We start from the raw sequence: 19,445 nt of genomic DNA, 5'->3' as shown, positions 1-19,445 counted from the left end.
GCCAATGATGTTTGTGTGTGTGTGGTTTTTAAATCTTGTTCCTTTAGAAGTTCCTACTGGAAAAGGCCTCCCAGTGATCTGGTCTTAGTCATTCATAATTGTGTTTGAATAATTGACTCCATCTGATGAAAACATTAGATCCTCTATGAAAAAAGATGCAAATATGCATGCAGACATTTTGCACAGTTCCTGAGCTGCCCAGAGTCCATCTATGAACAACTACATGCATGTTCTCTTGCCTACACGTATCCAGGTCCACATACATACAGGTTCAATCCATCAGGAAACAGGTGCTCAGAAGGGGTCAAGTGACTCACTCCCAAGGTCATGCTGATGGACTGACTATAAATTAGAGAACGCATTTTACAACCAGGTTCGTCATTTCTATAAGCACCACCTGCTGCAGAGCCTCAAGGCCCGCCAGGGGTGAGCACTTGGGTCCTCCTCGGGCCTCTCCTGAGGACGTGTTCAGCTCTGCCACGAGCGGGGCTGATACCCAGGAAAATGGCAGCTCCCAGCGCCCCTCCGAGCATCTCATTTCCCAGCATCTCCTTAAGCTTCTTAACTAGTCCCAAGTGTATCCACCATCTCAGGTGGCCACAGAATTATACAATTGCCTGTAATTACCTAGACAAATACCCCTGGGAACAGGCTGAGCGAGAGCTGAGTCCAAAGACGGCCTCGCACGTGGTGTTTTCTGGGGAACAATCTCCAGTGATGGCCAGGCTGCTGGTTTTCAAGGCTGTGCGGGAGCTGGAGATGGGATGGGGACGGGGAGATTGAAAACATCACAAGGACACTGTTCATACTGAGATTCAGCCGTTTTAACTGGAGTGAACACACCTCAAGCTGCTACGTGCATTTGGTTAATTCCCAGAAATCTGAAAATGTTGCTTCCGAGAATTTCCGTCAGTTTTCTCATGACTTTAATGGAGGAGAGATGTTTAGAGGTGCTTTTTCACTGACAAAAAGTTATACCATTTTCAATGACAATCACGGATACCTTTTTTGGGGGGAACGTGAATTCAGTATCGAACTTTAAGTTTCAGAACTTCCTGGCAATAGATTTATTTTGAAGTACACCCTTCTGAGCTATGTTGAGATATAATAATTTCTAGGATCCTTCAATATGACTTACTGATTTACATAAAATCACCATTGTTGCAAAGTTTCCTTCTTCTCACTTTATTCCTCAGGTTTTGTTCTTTTTGCTATATTTTCTAACATGGGAGAAGAAAAGCCCATGGTGGATTTGGACACACTCTCTGAAGCGAGGTGCGGAGCTCCAGGTGCAGTAAGCGGCCGGGCCGCCCCGAAAGCCGGGTCAGCAGCAGCCTGACCGTCTGATGTTTCCACAGTCCTCGCTGGGGGTGAGAAGCAGACAAGTGAGGAGCTGGCCGGGGGAGGTGGTAAGTAACAGCGCCTTTTAACAGTATGTTTAGTACAGCATGAAAGTTGACAGGCAAATTTTTTCTTCTTTTTCAAATCTATGAGCCGCGTCCAGGGCTCTGTTGTAATGAGGACTCCTCTGTAATTACTACTTCTCTCTTTCAATGGGGTGTAAGTCTTTCTCAGATAATGAAATTTTAGAATGAAGTTTATTAAGTTTGCTGTGGAAACTAGAGATATACCCACAGCCTGGCAAACTCTGCTTTGAACCGTGATTCCCAGGAGGACCATCAGTGGTGCCCATGGTGAGTGATGCTGGGATCTGGGGGCGGTGACACAAAGCTGCCTTGTCAGCCTTGCTTTCTGTCTAGGTCACTCTACCTCCACGCTGACAGCTGGACCCAAATTCATTGCAGAAGAAGGCGTCCTCGGCAAAAATGTCACATTACTGCGTGATTAACACAGGAAGCAAAATGGTGCTAAATTTTAAAAGTCAGGATGGCTTTCCAGTTTCAGGTAATGGTGGCCAGTGTCTGCACCACATCACTGAAAACAACAGAAAGAGGTCAGTCCCAATAAAGAACTTCTGAAGGAGGCGTTCGAGATGGTGCAGAGCGGATGCTCAGCGCTAGTCCTGCGGCCCCTAAGACAACACCCACTCTCTCATTCCAGCACTGTCTCTGTAGCTTTCAGTGTTAATTTAAGCCTATAACTTTTTCTTATTAACTAGCACCCTCTCCCTTTGCTGCAGGGAGCAAAAAAATCTGTATGAAGTAGATCCTTCAAATTAAGATATCCAGACCCTCTCAAGCTCAGTTTCAAAAAGCATGTGACAGAAATATATCAACAAGTTTAAAACCAGCAGAAATGAGGGGAAACCCATGTGTTTGTTAACTTAGTCATGTAAAATTTATTAAACGCGTAGCTGAGACTCTTGGAAGCCAACAAAGCTACTTTTACGTTTTTCACGTTATTCTTTGTGTATGTTTAGGTTAGTCAGATAATCCTGAATAGATTATTTTAGAAAGTCACTGTAGTGTGATGTTTATTCTAGGTATGCAAGTTGTTTCTACGCACTACCTTCGCGTTTTTAGAAAAGAAATCTTTTCTTGAAATGCGATGTCTAACACTGTTCAAAAAGACACTCTCTTGTTTCGAAAGGCATTTTGTTTAGTCCCATTTTAGCATTCCTTTAAAAAGTTTGATGGATGACTCTGGAAATTCAGCCAAGAGTGTTGTATCAAAAACTTGCTTGAATTTATCTAAAAACTCATAGTCGGTGCTGAACCTGAACTTGTTTGCCCAGAGCAGCACGGTCCCCGGCTGGCAGAGGTACACCATGGTGGCCAGCAGCTTGTCCAGGAAGTAGTGGTGGTAGACCACGTCGGAGGCCAGCACGTAGTCGTAATAGAAAGTCGACTTGGGGAAGTTTTGTTCCAGGCTCTCTCCCCAGACCAGCTCCTTCACTTCAGGCAGGTGTGCTGTTCGTCCCAGCGTGTTCTTTAAAAGGTTGTATTGCAGGTTCCCGAGCACGTCAGGCATATCTGTTGCTGTGACTTGAGCTCCTAAGAGAGGAAGAGAGAACTTGGAATAATTACCAGGAAATGTTTGGGCACATTCTCTCAGCGAAGAATAGAACCAGGTTCCTCACCTGGGCTCTGTGGACACACAGGCTGGAAAATTCTTTCTTGTGAGGACCCCACCCTGAGCCCTGTAAGATGTTTAGAACATCCCTGGGCTCCACCCACGAGATTCTGGTCACACCTCCCCTCCCAACCCCCAAGTCGTGACAATCAATGATGTCCCTAGATGTTGACAAACATCCTTTGTGAAGCAAAGATCACCTTGGGTTGAGAATCACTGAAATAGACTAATGTTCCTGTCTTTTAACAAACTAAGTTAAACAGCGCGGTTTGGGGAGATTTCAGCATAATTAACAAAAGATGCCAAGGTTCTTAGCATTTGCTTAGTGTAATAATTCATGTTTTTCCTTCTAAAATTGTTTTTATCTGAAGATTTCGGTTTTCTCTTACCTGAGGTATCAACACCCAGTTTTCTTTCCCCAAGGGATGGTCTATTTTGTGTAATTCTGCCCCCTACTAAATGCATTAAATTAATTTTTAGGCCTTTGAAAGCTAGTGATAAGGGTTCACAAAATCACCCCATTTCCAGATGGGTTTTGATAGAAAAAGATCTGTAACAGTGTCGGCAGAGGTTCCTGCCTCTTGCCCAAGGCCCAGGACTTAACCAGCATTTGGGGTATAAATCTGTCTTCACCTTGGATTAACTCACTTATTTTTTTCAAAATGTTTGTTATAATAGTTGCAATGGAAAGCAGGAGACAGTGTAACATAGTTGTTTACAACAGGGATTCAAGAGTCACACCTTCAGAATTTCAGCTTTGTCACACGGTCATCAATGGATTGGACAGGTTACTTAACCCCTCGAAGGCGCGATTATCTTTTCTAGGGTAACAGTAGTAATTCTTGCTCTTGATCAATTTTGGGGAGATTCGGTGAGTGAGATCACAACCAAGCACATAAACCACAGCCTGTCTGTCGTACAGTGAGCACACAGTATCACTGCTGTCACAGTAAATGTCTTTCGAAACAAGGTCGCGAATAGACAAACCTAGAATACTGGCCACGATGGAGACAAGGCCTGGCCCAGCACCAATTTCAAGTATTTTAGCATCTTGGAGATTCAGTTCCTCTGTATGTTCCTCCAAATACTGGCACAAAGCCGTGGCCTGAAAAACATCCACAGTTGTCACCTGGACACTGGAGCGGTGGAAACCGGTGACCCCGTTCCCCACCGAAAGTTAAATACTGAAAGACATGTCATAGCTTCAGTTTGTTGAGGGGTTCATAAGAATCAAAGCACCCATGCACTGCTGTGTTTGGACCTCTGGAATATGGCAGCTCCAACACCCACCCAAGGAACTAGAGGAACGGACGTGTTAAATCGCCTGCATCAGAAGCCTCTTGACCCAACCCCAGGGAGAGGAAGACGAGACCAGCGCTGACAGAACCAGGAGGGGAGGGCCCAGGGCAGCAGCTCTGGCCAAGTCACATCAGGCCTCCACCCGCTTTACGGCTGTTTTGCATAAACTCCCACAGCACTTCCCTCCCGACTCGGTCAGCACTCAGGTTGGTTCGGACTTTGCCTGCTACACTGGACAACCGTGCAGTCATTTTTTAAAGTATTTCATCTGAGCCACACTTGACTGGCAGGACAGTGCTTCCCAAACTTGAGTGCGCTGTGCAGGTCACCTGGGGCCTGGGGCAGGAGGTCTGGCGGGGCTCAGGACCGCATTTCTCACAAGCCCCCGGGCGATGCTACTGCGGCTGGTCCAGGGCCCACGCTCTGAGTGGTAGCAAGGAGGTTACATCCTTTACACAGTAAAAAAAAAAATCATGAATAAATTAAGGGAGATTTTTGTACAGAAAATCAACGTCCCTTTCCTTGCTCCTCCATTCTCCTCTGCCTCCGCCTCCTGACCTGTCTATGAAAGATGGAAGGTATCTGATCTGCGTGGGGGTGTCAGGGGTGGGCCAGCGGGCGCCAGGTAGCAATGCCGCGGCTTCGAGTCTGGGCCGAGTGAGGCATGAGAGTGTTATGAGCTGGGAATGTGAATACTGAGGTGAAAAAGCCAAATGGACTCTCTAGTTTGCATGTTTCCAGCCTTGTCTTCCCCCTGGTTGCTCTAGACTCCTTACTTCCTATTTAGGGCAAGGCCAGAGCAGGGGCGGTGTGGACCATCTGAGCTCTCCCCACGGCCCGAGGCCACTTCCCTTCCTCCTTGTCTGTTCCTACTGAGCAGTCATCTCCTCTCGGGGACCCGAGGAGCAGGGGGCGGGACACGGAAACCGATTCCAGACAGCACCACCGGGAGCTAAGGGGCATACGGAGGCCCCGGAGAGATGGCCTGGGTGCTGAAGGATGGGCTGGGGGTGACGGCAGGAGAGGCGACGCCGCAGGGCAGGGCGGCGGGCTGAGGAACACGGTGCAAAGCAGCACCAGCCGTAGCGGGACCTCTGGAGCTGGGAGCTGAAGTTTGGAGGGAGGAGTTCTTTGGTTCTTGAGGAGAAAGGGTAATTATTCACCGAGTGGGGAGTGTTCAGTGTGAGATAGCATGTCACCCAGAGCCACCCAGACCTGTGCATTGAGAGGCTTTTGAAGGGATGGCTGTAGGCTTCCTTCCTGAAGTGCCCTGGGCCCGTCGGGTGCCACCTGGAGGAGGATCCCCCCTCCCCAGGAACAGCTGCATCTTTTGGCGTTGCCACCACCGCCCCCTCCCTTTCTAGTCCTATTAGCAAACTCAAAAAGCACCCTCTGTCAGCTGCTCCTGAAGTCACACACTCTAGAAACCCTTCTGCAGCTCTTAGGAAACCAAGGTCCCAAGAGGGGCCAGGGTTTGGTGCATGAAAGGCTGAGGCCTTATTAAAACAGTCCAGTGGACAAATACTCTCTCCATTGCTGATCTCTGAGGCGCTGCTGAAGGTGTCTGTCAGACCCTGCTAGTGGGGAGCCGTGCAGCAGCTTGCTAGTTTCTGACCTGTGACGCCAAAGAAAAACCCTTATCTGGAGGAAATCCTACTTCTGTTAAGCAAAGGGGTAAAAATTGAGCTTCCTTGGGTGGGAACGGGATGGGTGGAGCTGTAAGAGCCTGGGGCCCGAGGCTGGCCCTCCACTTCTCAGCCCTTCGTCTCCCCTCCCTGGCCACCTAGGAGAGAGCTCCTGATCACGGCCACCCGATGGACCAGCAGGTCTGAGTCCCCCGGGAGGATGTAAGAAATGCTGCCCAGACCACCCTCCCCCATCCACAACCTCCTGAATCAAAATCTGCATTTAACAAGAACCCAGAAGGAGCCACGTCCCTCCGTGCTAACAGCTGAGCAGTTCTGGTCTGAAGCCTCTCCGAGCACCAGCATGAGAACCTCCGTGGTGACAAGAACGAGGGTGCTGGCCCCAAGGGCCACTGTCCCAGCCTGATCCTGCACCACGCCCCCAGTAGAAACAGCACACACAGCCTGAACATAACAGGTTTTCTGGCTCTAAACTCAGGGTTTCCACCCATCGCAGGGCCGTGCTCGTAGGACCATTGCAGGCGGAACATGAGCTGAAGCACCGCTTCCTGAGCACTTCCACTGGGACCTGCACACCATGCAGCGGGAGTGGCCCAAAGGTGCAGGCTGCAAAAGCTAAACTCTCAACACTTTTTTCTGATTTTTTTCTTAATTCATATGAATTTTTCATCCTACTTCCTGATATATTCAAGGTTATTTTAAAGTAAAAAATAATGTTTCAAGAAACATAGCATAGAGGGAAGTCATTGCTTCTAGGAGAGATGCCGTGTGTCTGCAGAGTCTAAGCACACCAGCAGCCCCCCCCCGGGGGGCCATCAGTTGACCCTCAACTTGAGAAGCGCGGATGTTAAGGCACTTGGTGACACAGGTGTATGAGAGTGCTGTTATCGTCCCCAGAAATCCTGACACCCCGACATGGCGGTTCCCTCACCCCTGGCCACACCACTGCTCCGTAACTCTCTATCGACTCCTGAATGACGATCTTCTTGCCAGCAAACAGGTAGTACTCCTGAGTGTAGCTGGCGTAATTTGCAGGAACAAATTTCAGGAGGCTTTGAAGTGATGGTTCTATCTTGTTAGAATCTGTGGGACAGAAAGCAGGTTTCATGATTTGTTGACTGACCACAAATACACGCTTGGTACAGTGAGTAAAAGGGGAACAGGTGGAGCAGTCTTCACGGAGAGGGGGTGTCCCCAGGACAGTGGCTGCACACTAGTGGGGTGACAGGGACATAAAATTCCAAGGGGATGGAATTTTTATCATATGATGGAATGCCAAAGGGTGCCCTGGGCCCTTCCCTCAATTCGGGAGAAGACAGACATGCGGTGGGCCCATCCCTCCCTCTGTCTGGATGAGGAGGAAGCTAGCCGCCCGCAGAATGGCACAGAGGAACCATCGGCATAAGGAAGACCGAGGCTGGCATGGACCTGACTATTTTTAGGTCTTGAAGTAACCTTCCCACATGTTGGCTGGAACGTGTTCCTTAAATCCTTCCTACGGCTCCTCAAAAGGTACAGGTCACCCAAAGACAGCCAGCTCCACAGTCGTGGGGGAGGTTGTCAGATGAGCTCCAGCTATTAAGTTACGACTCCCTTAAATACTCCTTTACATGCCTGACCCACTCAAGCCGCTCTCGAATATCATATAAAATGAGAGGAAAAGGGCACCTGAGCGGGGCTGACCTCATGGGAGCACAGAACATCACGGGGTTGTGCAGAAGGTTTCAGAGTAAAAGGAACAGTGAGTCAAAAGGTCAGAGTGAGGATGCTGAGAATACGAAGGGGCTGAGGCAGGAAGGGGCGCTGCTGGTACCTGTGGTGGGAGGGCAGCAGCTGCGAGGAGTCTGGGGGAACCTGCCTGAGACCTGCCTTTGCTGCCCGAGCGATGCCTGGGAAACAGCCAGCCAGGGATGGAATACGGGAGGAGCTCGGATCAGAAACACACACTCGAGGTGGAAGAGGGGGTGAATTCAAGCTGAGGGGAGCTTCGGAGAGGCCTAACCAGGACCCACCCTCAGCTTTCGGGGATCACTGATTTCCACCCACACTAGACAGTTCTCCGCCATGGCTCTGCACACCGTTTGTAATGGGGTCCCAGTAAGAAGAGGACAGAAACGTGGAGAAAGCACTTCAGAATCTTGACAACAATTTGACCACGTCTATTGAATCTAATTATGAGAAACCAAAGCTCATATCATGTACGTATTTGCATTTTCATTTTGTTTTTCTAGAAATTCATTTTTGTTCTGTTTTACCAAAGAAAAGTGTCAAAATGGTCTCTGACCACAGTGTGAGCAAAGTGGCTGCCGGTGATGCTGGCAGCTCTCGGCCCTGGGTTCTGACCTGGTGTGTTCCAGCCCCAGTAGGAGAATTCTCTGTCCTGACCAAAAAGGCGAGCTTCCAGGGACCTGGAACTTCACCAAACTTTCCAGAACCTGCTGGCGAACAGTGGCCGATTCAGTCCTGAGACATTGTCCTATCCTGTCATGGGCCCCGGTGGAGGCTGTGGGGAGGCCGTTGGGGGTTGGGGGTAGAGGCCTGTGGTCCTCACCTGCCTCCTGTAAGGGAAGCTACTGACATCTGACAATGTCAGCCCAACAGAGAGGACCCCGCTCCTCCTGTAGGCTCAGAGGTTGACTGTGCGTTCCGTTTCAGAGACAATGAGAAGGCAGAGGAACAGACCACGACGTGCCGGTGAGCATTTAACAGCCAGGTTGGGGCGGGCGGTAAGGAAGCCCTGACATGCAGGGTTCAGCCGTGACCACCGTGTAAACGCCATCACCTCTGTGATTTCAAAGGAGCAGCGACCACCCCAGAAGAGGCGCAGTGGCCGCCGGCAGGTAGCATTGCTACCACGGACTCCAGGCCTGTCGGCTGCTTAAGAGCACAGATCATCGTCAAATGTAGGGAAATCATTCATGATGAGACGTGAGTATTTGTTACCTAAGTTTTTACATATACCTTTGCCCTTTACATAACCCATTTCATTGTACATTTCTATAACTTAAATTTTACCAAAGGCCATGTTTAACAACCAGCTCGAGAAATTCCTGAAATCCACCAGCTGGTGCAGGCCCTCTGGTGCCCGGAGCCCGTGGAGGGCCCTCCTTTCCCCAAGCTGCTCATCGCCGGACCCCCTACTCCAGCAGCCAGACCATCAGGGACTCAGGCTCCTGCCGGCTTCCCGTCCCTTCCTCTCGCCCAAGCCTTTCCTCCTTCCCCGCCTCCTCCCATGTGTCACTAACTGGAGGCTATCTTTTCTCTCAAGACTGTAGGAAAAGCCAATGGGCTGATTTTAAGTGGCTCATTCTTCCACAGGATGACAAATAATAACTTTCCGGGTCAACATTATAAAGAAACTTGGGCACATAAATTTCCTCCCATAAGACCTGTTTCTGTGCCGCAGAGATACAGAAATGTATGCTTACTGCACATTACTTTCACTTATTGTATCTATGCTAGCCTGATAGTTCTGGAGAGATCAGACTTTAGAGATAAGTAGAGTTGAATTTTTATGTAAACAATTTAGTAAAAATGAACAACACCCTGGTTTAGCAGAGTTGGGACAGAATTCTCCCCGTTCAATGATTATAAATGCTCTGAATGTGGTATCTTGGCTTTTATGACATCATGTGTTATGGCTGTTATTTATATACCGCTGAGCCCCTGCCCAGAAACGCAGTCTTCAATGTTTGCCTTGTCAGAATGGGAAAATGCACTTGGCTTTACAAGGAGCCACTGGATGACCCAGCTGCCAGGGGTACATTTTGGCCAAAAGCAGAAAGGAATCTAGCTTTTGTTTCTTTTTAAAAGTTCTGGCGACAAAAATCTATCTTAGATTTATACCCAGAGTGAAACAAAGTTGTGGACTTTGATAGGTAAATAATGAAAACATAGGGATGGCTCTGGGTGCTATGCATATAATAGCCTAAAGGCATTTTTCTACCAAGATTCACTAGAGGGAAAAATCTAGAGTTACCAGGAAACAGACATGCTCGGCCCCCTAGGTTCCCTGGAAAATGACATCACCAGGAAAAGAACTGAGGTGCTATGGAGGTGAGGAAGGATGTTACCTCCGGGGGGTCCGCTGCTGCCATCTGTGTGCAGAGCCTCCTCGTCCACCTCTATCTGGCTGTCTGGGGGGCTTGGTCCCTCCTGCAGGTGCGCGGGCTGCTGCTCGGAGGGCAGACACACGTCCATGACGGGAGCCGCTGGAGAGGAGAGAAGCGGCCAGGAGCGAGCACTCAGCCAGGCTGTCTGCATCGCCCAGAGCCTCTGCAAGGTGCAGCTTATCGCCTTAGCATCTGCTGAGCCGGAAGGAACACTTGCTTTTCAGCTTAGCTCCCGGGCAAAGAAAGCAGCCCCCCCCAGAGCTGCCATCCTGGTGTTGCAGAGCGGAGTGGAGGGAGACCATGAGCCATTACCCCACCTGCTCTGTGTGTGCAGAAAGGCAAAATCAGAGCCACCAGAGCCCGAGACCAGCACTGCGTCGCGGCGATCTAAAATGTACTTCCAAGAGCTCTTGGAACTGAATCTTGATAAAGAAGGTCTGATCCAGCCATGCATACCCCTGGAGGTACCTTGCGGACCGCAGGTTAATGACATCATGGGTTTGGCCCCAACGCAGGGCTGCTCCCTTTCCGTCTGAGGCTTAGAGCAAGATAGTAGAAAGTGCCGGGGGCTGAGAGCCAAGAGGCTGGTTTGGCTTCCCGCTCTGACTCTTGGCAACTCACTTAATCCCCTCCATGCCATTTCCTCATCAGCAAAAGGGGCGGATCATTTCTGCCTACCTCCTAGGGCTGTGGCGAGCAGCAAGAGTGCAGAAGTGGTTCGTGCAGCACAGGAAAACTCTGCTGATTCAGAAGAGAGGACCTGGCTCTTGGGCTCATTGATCAGCATCAGACTCATGGCCCCTGACCTGGCTGCAGGGCTCTTCGCGTTGTTGCCAAGCCCCATTCTCGTGATTTGAGTGCATCGATTCATCTGATCCTCACAGCAAACCCTCTGAAGCAGAAGCTATTATTATGCCTCTTCTCAGATGAGAGACATTCGGGCACAGAGAGATTCAGAAGCAGCCCAGGAGCTCACAGTTGGCCAGCAGCAGGGCCAGGAGTCCAATCCAGGAGGTCCAGATGCAGGATCTGCATTCTTGACCACCAGGCGGGACACGGCTTGGTTTCCTGGCTTGGTTTGCCCTGAAATTACTCGTAATGCTTAGTTGTCACAGTTGTTTTCTAGTCTTTTTTTACAAAATGTAAATAGTTTTCCTGATTTGTTTTTACACCCCAGAGTTGCCCCATCATATTGCTTCAGCCAACTGGGAGCGCCACCAGCCACACCGGCAACACCATTACGAATTCGTTGACTCTAGTGAGCAGACAGACAGAACACCAGAAAGAGCGCGCGGGTCTTCAGTGAGCGTAATTCCACTCCACGCCTGGAGCGGTTGCGTGTCCCTCGCGTTCACGTGCAGCAGATTGCACACAAATGTTTGCTCCTCTTCTCCAGCTCACCAAGGCAGCCAGCAGAGCTCTTCCAGCCTGTGCTCTCTCCTCCCGCAGATACTTGCTCCTTCTTTTCAACTTCCTCCCAACTCCAGGAAGTTAGTTGTTCCCCTCAAAGATAGCTGACTGGTTGTTTGTGGGTACCCAGAGCATCTTCAGGGCAGAAGTCTCAGTGCTGGGCTGAGGGGCCTGCCCTGGAATCTTGGCCGTGCGATGTACAATCTTTGTTGAAAATGTGGATAATGGTGATGCCGACATCACATGACGGTTGTAGGAATTAAGCAAGGTAATTTATGCAAATCCTCTGCCACGTCCAGTATCAATTGCTAATCTAATCTCCAAAGCTCTCTCCAAAGACATAGTCAGGCAATACAGCACTGGATGCGGGACACCCACCCGGCACCATTGGAGTCTGCACATTGAATTTAAGACATTTCTCCATTTTGCACTCAAAAACTAGTACTATTTTTGTCCAAATAACAGGTGATATTTTCCTTGTGAAGTGAAATGACCCTCTCCCCATCATTATAGCTGGCATGAGAGATTGTTTCCCCAAAAAGCAACCTAGAAAATAACTACAGAAATCTACCGAGTGTTCATTATTTATTAGTTCAATACATCATATGATCTATAGCATATGTTAGTATTTAAGAGTTAGGAAGTTCAGAGAATGGCTCCTTGTTAGAACTCTCAAAATAAGTTTGAACTGTTAATTTAAACATATCTTTACCTTGTGCAGCAGACGAGATTTGAGATTTCTGTGCACCCTTTAACCCCCAATGTTTTATATAGATCTGCACCTAAAAGGATTAGCATTTTATGAACAAAAGCCAGCCAGTGGACGTCCAAGTTATTTAGGGTAGCATTATCCAACAGTACTCAGACACATTACTTTGCTAGAATTTCTTTTCTCTCTCTCTCTCTGTGCCATTCTCAGTTCTCATTTTTCTGCCTTACACACACACACACACACACACACACACACACACACACAATTCTTGCAACATGAAATGGAATCGCTCTCAAAAGATCCGGAAAATCACTCCAGCCGGACAGAGGTTGGTATCCAGTTGCTGTGATGTGATTTGAAATATAAACATATGTTTCACTTTAAAAAGGAGCGGGGCAGGGGTGAGGGGGACAGTCGGGGTTTCATGCGGACCTGCAGACTGTGTTCATCAGTCCAGCTCCTGTGGCTGAAGGAAAGGGCGTGCCTGCTGTGGGCTCTGTCCTGGACCCTGATTCCAGCAGCCAGAAATAATACAAGACTCTCCAGAGAGGAGGGCTGGAAAACGTCTATCCATCAGATGGGACGTGAGTCAAAGGCTTTAAGTCACATAAGTGGTAGTTAGTTGGGGCAGCTATCAACGGGAAATCAGAAAACCCTCCCCAGAAAAAGCAAACCACTGTAATTGAATTGGAATAAGAGGCAGTTAAAAAGGAAGGAGGAAAACCATGTGCTCATTTAGGAAGCCTGGAAACCCTTGAAATAGAATAAGGGCGCATGGGAATTAAATAGTCCCTTGGGTTTGTGAGGGGCCAGGCTGCTCCAGCGAGCGGACGGAGGGATACAGCTCGAGTAGATGCGAGAGCCTTTTTTTTTTAAACCAAACTTTGGAGCTCTCTTCTCTGCTGTCATTTTTTTTTTTTTTCCTTTAGTCTACTTCTTTTAACTCTGGCTCTTCATCCAGATGTGCTGGGGTCTCATGACTACCTCTGTCCCACCCCCTGAGATGAAGGGAGGGGCCTGGAACCTTCCAAACCTGTCATTCCAATGCTTTCTTATTCCCCACGTGGTCAGGCTGTGACCCAGGTGTCATCACCCCTGTGAGAGACAGCAAAAAATGCTGCTCATTACAATTCTGTGACTTTTACAACCTGATTGCCATTTATATGAACATATATATGTATATTTACAAACACACACATTTATTCTCAAGCTTTCAAATGAAAAGGATAAAAAGAAAAATATTTTGAATCTCTTTTAATCTCACTACCTGGGCGAGGAAGCCTGACCAACATTTTTTGGTGTCAACTTCTAGGTTTTCTTGTATAAACCTTATCAAAGCCATCTGACCGACAATGAAACTGCATAGGAATACATACCTCTTTGACCTAGTATGGAATATTCTATTATTTTTTAAGAGTTTCTTTTTAATATTTTCTTTAAAAACCATCTTTTCAGCAGCTGCTTTAAGAAACGAAACAGGGTTCTACTCCTTGGACCTGGAATAAATTAGTCCAAGCCTCCTGAACGCTGGACTGTAGGCAGGGATGTGTCAGAATTACCTGGAAGCTTTAAAGTACTCTGGGCCCCTGGAAATTCTTGTTCAACGGTCTAAGAAAGAGCCTCGAAGTTTGAACTCCCCGTCTGACTGTTCCCCTGTCCAGCTATGGGGCAGGGGACACGTGAGATGCTTTCACACAGTTGAAGTACGGCCCCGCGAGGAGAGATTAGCTTCTGCCTGGCTCCGCGGGGACCGCCGATGAAGTAAGTTCCCGGGAGGCAGGTTTGGGCGCACTAGGAAAGATCTTTGTCACAGGCAAGGCAGTGGAACAACTGGCCTCAGGGAGCCTGCCATGGTGGCATGTGGGCCAGATTCGGATTAGAAGATGCAGGGTTGGATGAAAGATTTACACAGGGTCAGTGAGAGGGCTACATCTGTGCACCACCGCCTTTCTCCATCAGCGTGGGCTCCGAGGTGTCACGGGGCTTTCTTCCCATTGAGCCCAGCCGTCTCGGCCAACGGTCCTCAGCATGGAGGGGTCCTCTCCTCCTCCCAGGGATATTGGGCAATTTGCAGACTTCTTGCTTGTCACAACTCGGGGAGGCGCTATTGGCATCTGGCGCTGCCAGACGTTGTATGTTACGCAGGACCCCCCCCCCCGCCCCCACCGCAGCAGAGACCCGCCCAGCCCAGAATGTCAGCAGGGCCCAGGCTGAGAACCCTGGTCTAGGCGACGGACTGGAGTTGCCACGCAGGTAAATTCTAGTTGTCCTCCCGTGTATACCACCTCCCAGCAAGTGGTCCCTGCCTCCTCTGCCTCAGGGACCTCACGTATGAGACGGGTGGTTCGCACTAACGCATGTCAGGTTCAGAGCTAGGGCCTCACACGCCCCGACGCCACAGCCTCTGGCTTTGTCTGGCTTCTCCCAGGGGCAGACCCAGTGACAAGCATTTCCGAGAGTGTATTTTATTTCAGCAAGTGAGTTAGAGAGGATGATCCAGGGAAAGGGCAGCCGCCAGCAAAGGGTGTTAAATGAAGTCAGGGGGTGATTAAAAACTTAAACCTGTGGGGGAGGGCTGGGAAACGAGGCGAAATACTCAGCTCGGAATTATTCCACTGCAGGTGCACAGGGCTTCCGGCGTGTCTGCACGTCAGCACGCCAGCACAGACGCAGAGACCAGCAACGGGCGCGCTCGGGGGTGTCCGAGAGGCGAGTGAGACGGTGCCCTTCCTTTCCACAAGGGTAAGGGGTAAGTGTTATGTATCTGGAAGGATTTGGCACAGCGTCTGGTGTCTAGGAGGGCACTGGTAAGTCCACGTGTTGTGTTCAATTGTATGCCGTTCAAGCAGTGGGTAGACTCGGTAGGGCTCCTGGGAGGGGTGCTGGGTCGTTCACCAAATCAAATGGAAAAGCTAGGCATCGGGGCTTGAGAAATAAAGGGCCCAGGGCTGCTCTGGTCCCCGATGGTCAGCCGCAGGAGTTCACGGGCCTTCTCTTTGAGCAGAGCTGTGGGGAGCCCCCACCACAGCCACCTTCCGCCTTGTGTACCTGTGCTCGAGTGTCAGGATCTGGGGGAAATGGTTCTCATGGGTCTCACTTGGTCATTTGCTCTGCCTGGTAGTCAGCTGGTCGGTGTGAGAGAAGTACCCCTCCCACTCATGAGGGGTGGGGCCCACAAGCAAGACTGGTGTGTGGTCCTCCTCCCCTCTCTGGCCACCCTGTGCGTACACACTTTCTTATTTTCATAAATACAACTTCAAAACGGGGGCCCATCCTCTCTGCAATAAAAGACAATCTAAGTCTTGCTGGTTATTCCCTCTGGAGGGAGTGGCGCCATTCCTCTCCAAGCTGAAGCCTCTAGACGGTGGCCATTTCTTCCTTCGTTCCATGCTTCTCCCTCAACAGGCAGGCGTTCCCGGGAGACCACAGACAATAACCTGATGCGCTGTGTCATCACTGCCTACTGTGGGCTGCCACTCCCATCTCCGAATATGAACCAGAGGCTCCCTGATCTTCACATGAACTTCCCCAAACGCTCTGCCGAGGAAGGGGTGCTGATCAGACTGTGGTAGGAATTCACTTCTGGGAAAGTGGGGGTTTCAGTGGTGAGCTAGTTGTTCTCTAAAACCCCTGGTAGCCACTAACATTCAAAAAAGGGTGTGATTTCCTGTGTGTCACGCAGAAAAACTTTGATCACAGTGAAATGCAATGCCAGAATTTCTGGTCCCTCAATTAGCCAGTAACACAGTGGTTCAAAGTTCATGATCCTCTCTGTCAAATGATTCAAGGCTGCTACCAGCAACCCCCGCCCCTTAGTTGCCAGACTTCTGGGGACACCCGGACAGTGCTGGGGAAGGGGCTGGTGATACTGCCGTGGGGGTGTATGGATTTAGACCACCTGGCCCTGAGGAGGGTCAGACACGGTGAACCTGCACAGAAAGATCTTAAAATGGGACCCTTCTTGTCTTGCTTTTGGCTGGAACATGAAGACGACAGATTCCTTGCCACGGTAAAGGAAGACTGCCATCAGAAATGCTAAAGTAGGGATTCAAAAACATCCAGGCAACACTTAAATTTTGTCAAGCTTGTGGACATACCTAGAAGAATTTCCTTGTTTCATCTTAAATGCCCCTGAGATAACGACAAACATGACCAGTGAGGGAAGGAAGGAAGAATATGAGTGAAATAACCCAGTATGTTTGGAAAGAGCAAGTGAAGTTAGAGTCATTTCATTTTAAAAATAGCACATGCCTGTTCCTAAGCATTTGAGTTGGCGCTTAACCACACAGAAAGGAATGGCTCCCCATAAATTATCTGCCTTATAAAGTGGCTCTGACGGGGGACCATGAGTAGCCTTAGATGCATTTTGGAGAAGAGTTTGCTTCATTATTTGCTTCTATTTTTAACGTTTTCTCAAGCCAGTTCTTAAAACAGATTTCCACACCCCCTCAAAGAAATTTCATTGTTATTTTAGAAGAATCTTCGACTGCAACCATGTATAAATCACAATTGGTGATTGCCAGGGTTCATGTCATCAAAATAGCCAAGAATTCTTTGGAGCTGAACTAAAAGCCTGTGATACTGTGGAGGAATGTCATGCTTGGGAAATGGGGTTAGATAAGAAATTCTGATATCAAAATATCTACAACATAAGGGTTCATTGGCTGATAACATTCCTCTTAATTTAATATTTAATAAATGATAGTTTTCTGATGCTCATCTTATAGGGATAGGTGGAACCAAATGAATCTATCATATGGGAAAAAAAATCCCTTTACAGTAATTCAATTTTGAAAGTGAGGATGGGAGAGGATCCTCGGTTCCAGCCTCACTGTCAGACCCGGGACAACAAAGCAGAAATGACCACGCGAGCCTTACAACTGTCCAGATGCCTCCGATGCCATCTGTTCTTTCCATTTTGCCATCAGCTGCTTGGAAATGGCACTTTTTAGAGGGGCTTAGTGGGTAAGCAATCATGCTCCGATTTTAGCAACAGCAGTTGACCTGTGTTGAACAGAAAGACAATAATTTGTTCCCAACAGATTTCTATTAGGAAAGAATGTTTACCTGATGGGACTATTCTGGGATGTGCCACAATGGAGAATTCCTGTCATTCTTTCCCCTCATTCTAGGGCAGACTCGATTTGGGAAGCACGTGTTCTCATCGAGGGCTGTGCTGTCATGGATTTGGGGAAATACGCCAAATGATTTCAGTATCAATCCAGGCGAGGAGAAGCGAGAGAGGCGTGGCAGAGCAGAGGCACAGGCCGTGTCCGTGGGGCCCAGCCGTCCCACCCTCCCACCGTGGGATCTCAGAGAAGTCCCAGCTCCAGGCTCCGTTCCCTTCATCTCCTGGGGATGGGACCACCTCTCACATACCGACTCCACAGGTCCACTGGGGGCTCAAGTGAGACAAAGTATATGAAGAGACAGGGCCTACATAGGCATCATCGCTGGTGCACTCAAGAGGAGTTTGGATCCTATGTTGTGTGTGCATCAATAAAGTCACAAAAGAAAGGAAGCGTTCACTTCTGGCCACGGAGCTGATGAACCTGACGCCTGTGTCCCTCCCATCCCCAACACAGAAAACACCAGCTGACGTCTTTTCAAAGATGCTTTAGAAATGCATATCCAGGCCCAAAAGAGAAACCCCTAGATGCCCTAAAAGACGAAGGAAATCAAAGCCTCAGGAGGAAGTGAATGAGTTCGTGCCACCACAGCCCGGGGTGTGCTAGCTGGGTGCTGGCCTGGAAACCAGAGGCTTTGGGGTCTTGATGCATTCAGAGGACAGAAGATATGTCCTTGGGAAGACAGGATGTGAGATCTGGGACCAAGGTTTGGGGGGGCCTGATATTTATACAACCTGGGGGGAGTGTCCTCCTTAAGGAAAAAAACTTTTAATTACAAATACAAAATTGATTAGAAAAGTAACATTGACTTAGAAATTACCAAAATTAACAAAAGATGAAAAATAGAGTAATTTTAAAATAACATGTTAATAATCACAATTTGCTGTATAATAAATATTATTATAACTATGTAATATATTGTATTATATAATTATAACCTTAATAATTATTCTAATAGTATATTAAATATTATATCAATTAACTTCCTGGAACACTTTAAAAATATTTCCCAAGTTTTTGCCTGCCTGCTTTTTGATTAGTTTATAAGACAACAATATAATATATTTCTTAGAGAAGATAAGGTAGAATGATTAGAAAGAAAGAAATTTATTTCATGCAGTAGGATTTTCCATATGGAATATTCAATCAATCCTATCAACAAACCATTAGAACTAATGGAAGAATTCATTTGCACAAACAATATCATACACTAGCAACATTTTAGAAAGGGTGATTCTGAAAGTACACAATTTGCAATATAAACAAAATGATAAGGAACCAAGGAATGAATCTGTTAAAGTTGTTACAGGAAATTGTCTTTTTCATATCTTTCCCTTCAGTTAGTGGAAACACAGCTCCATAAATACCCCCATTACCGTGGGATGGAGGTGACATGAGCTGTCATAACCCACCCGCTAGGACATTCGCCAATAATGACGCCTTTCTCCCTACAGTTGTTGACTAGAATTTCAGCAAGAAGACTCAGACACTTTTAGAGCTTCACATAGTGCCTCTCTCTTTCTTTCTCTCTGTTTTTCTTTTTCTTGTCTTTAGTTATTCAGTTCAAGCGTACTGCACTTTTATTTAGTTATATCAAAATCAATGGAGAGAAAATCCTGAAGCAGGGAGATGAACGTAAACTGGAGAAATCTTGCAGAATCACAGAATAATTCTCAGTGCTTCCAGAGACAGAAGAAGCCACTGAGATGGACCCACACTCCTCCTAAGAGAGTGAAAGTTCACAGCCTCTGGAATTAAAGGTGACATTTGCCGCATCCTATCTCTTTGATTCCAAACGGTATTGTCAACTGTAATGAGAACTTGATGTCTTTTTAATTGGTATCGTGAACACATCCATTGGCCAAAGAGGAAAGAAAGGTGTGTGTGTGTGCTTGTATGAGTGTGCTATCAAGAGACTGGTAATGCTGCCTGATGTGTGTACATGTGCTTTTCAGTTTTCAAAACCTATTTATATCCGGGGGAGAGGAGGTGGGAAGGGATAAATTGAGAGTTTGAGATTTGCAAATACTAATAACTATATATATAAAATAGATAAAAAACAAATTTGTTCTGTATAGCACAGGGAACTATATTCAAAATCTTG

General features: G+C 48.0%; 1 protein-coding gene across 3 annotated transcripts; it reads right to left on the bottom strand.

The window, feature by feature from the left end:
* Window positions 1–1,530: 1,530 nt before the first annotated feature.
* METTL21C (methyltransferase like 21C) lies at window positions 1,531–10,589 on the bottom strand. Of its 3 annotated transcripts, none has more exons than XM_032496706.1 (5): window positions 10,559–10,589; window positions 10,052–10,189; window positions 6,910–7,061; window positions 4,021–4,138; window positions 1,531–2,954 (listed from the first exon to the last, which is right to left on the bottom strand). In XM_032496706.1, exons 1-5 carry the CDS (start codon window positions 10,584–10,586, stop codon window positions 2,560–2,562), a joined length of 831 nt encoding a protein of 276 aa, XP_032352597.1. In that variant the 5' UTR covers window positions 10,587–10,589; the 3' UTR covers window positions 1,531–2,559. The 3 variants fall into 3 exon arrangements, with proteins under 3 accessions (XP_032352597.1, XP_032352598.1, XP_006195250.2); XM_032496707.1 differs by lacking the exon at window positions 10,559–10,589 and adding an exon at window positions 10,408–10,553; XM_006195188.3 differs by lacking the exon at window positions 10,559–10,589 and having other exon boundaries at window positions 10,052–10,553.
* Between the last annotated feature and the right edge of the window lie 8,856 nt (window positions 10,590–19,445).

Source organism: Camelus ferus, chromosome 14 (genome assembly GCF_009834535.1).
Source record: "Camelus ferus isolate YT-003-E chromosome 14, BCGSAC_Cfer_1.0, whole genome shotgun sequence".
Lineage (NCBI taxonomy): Eukaryota > Metazoa > Chordata > Mammalia > Artiodactyla > Camelidae > Camelus > Camelus ferus.
Note: the sequence above shows the minus strand (reverse complement) of the source record. Positions and strands in the feature narration are given on the sequence as shown.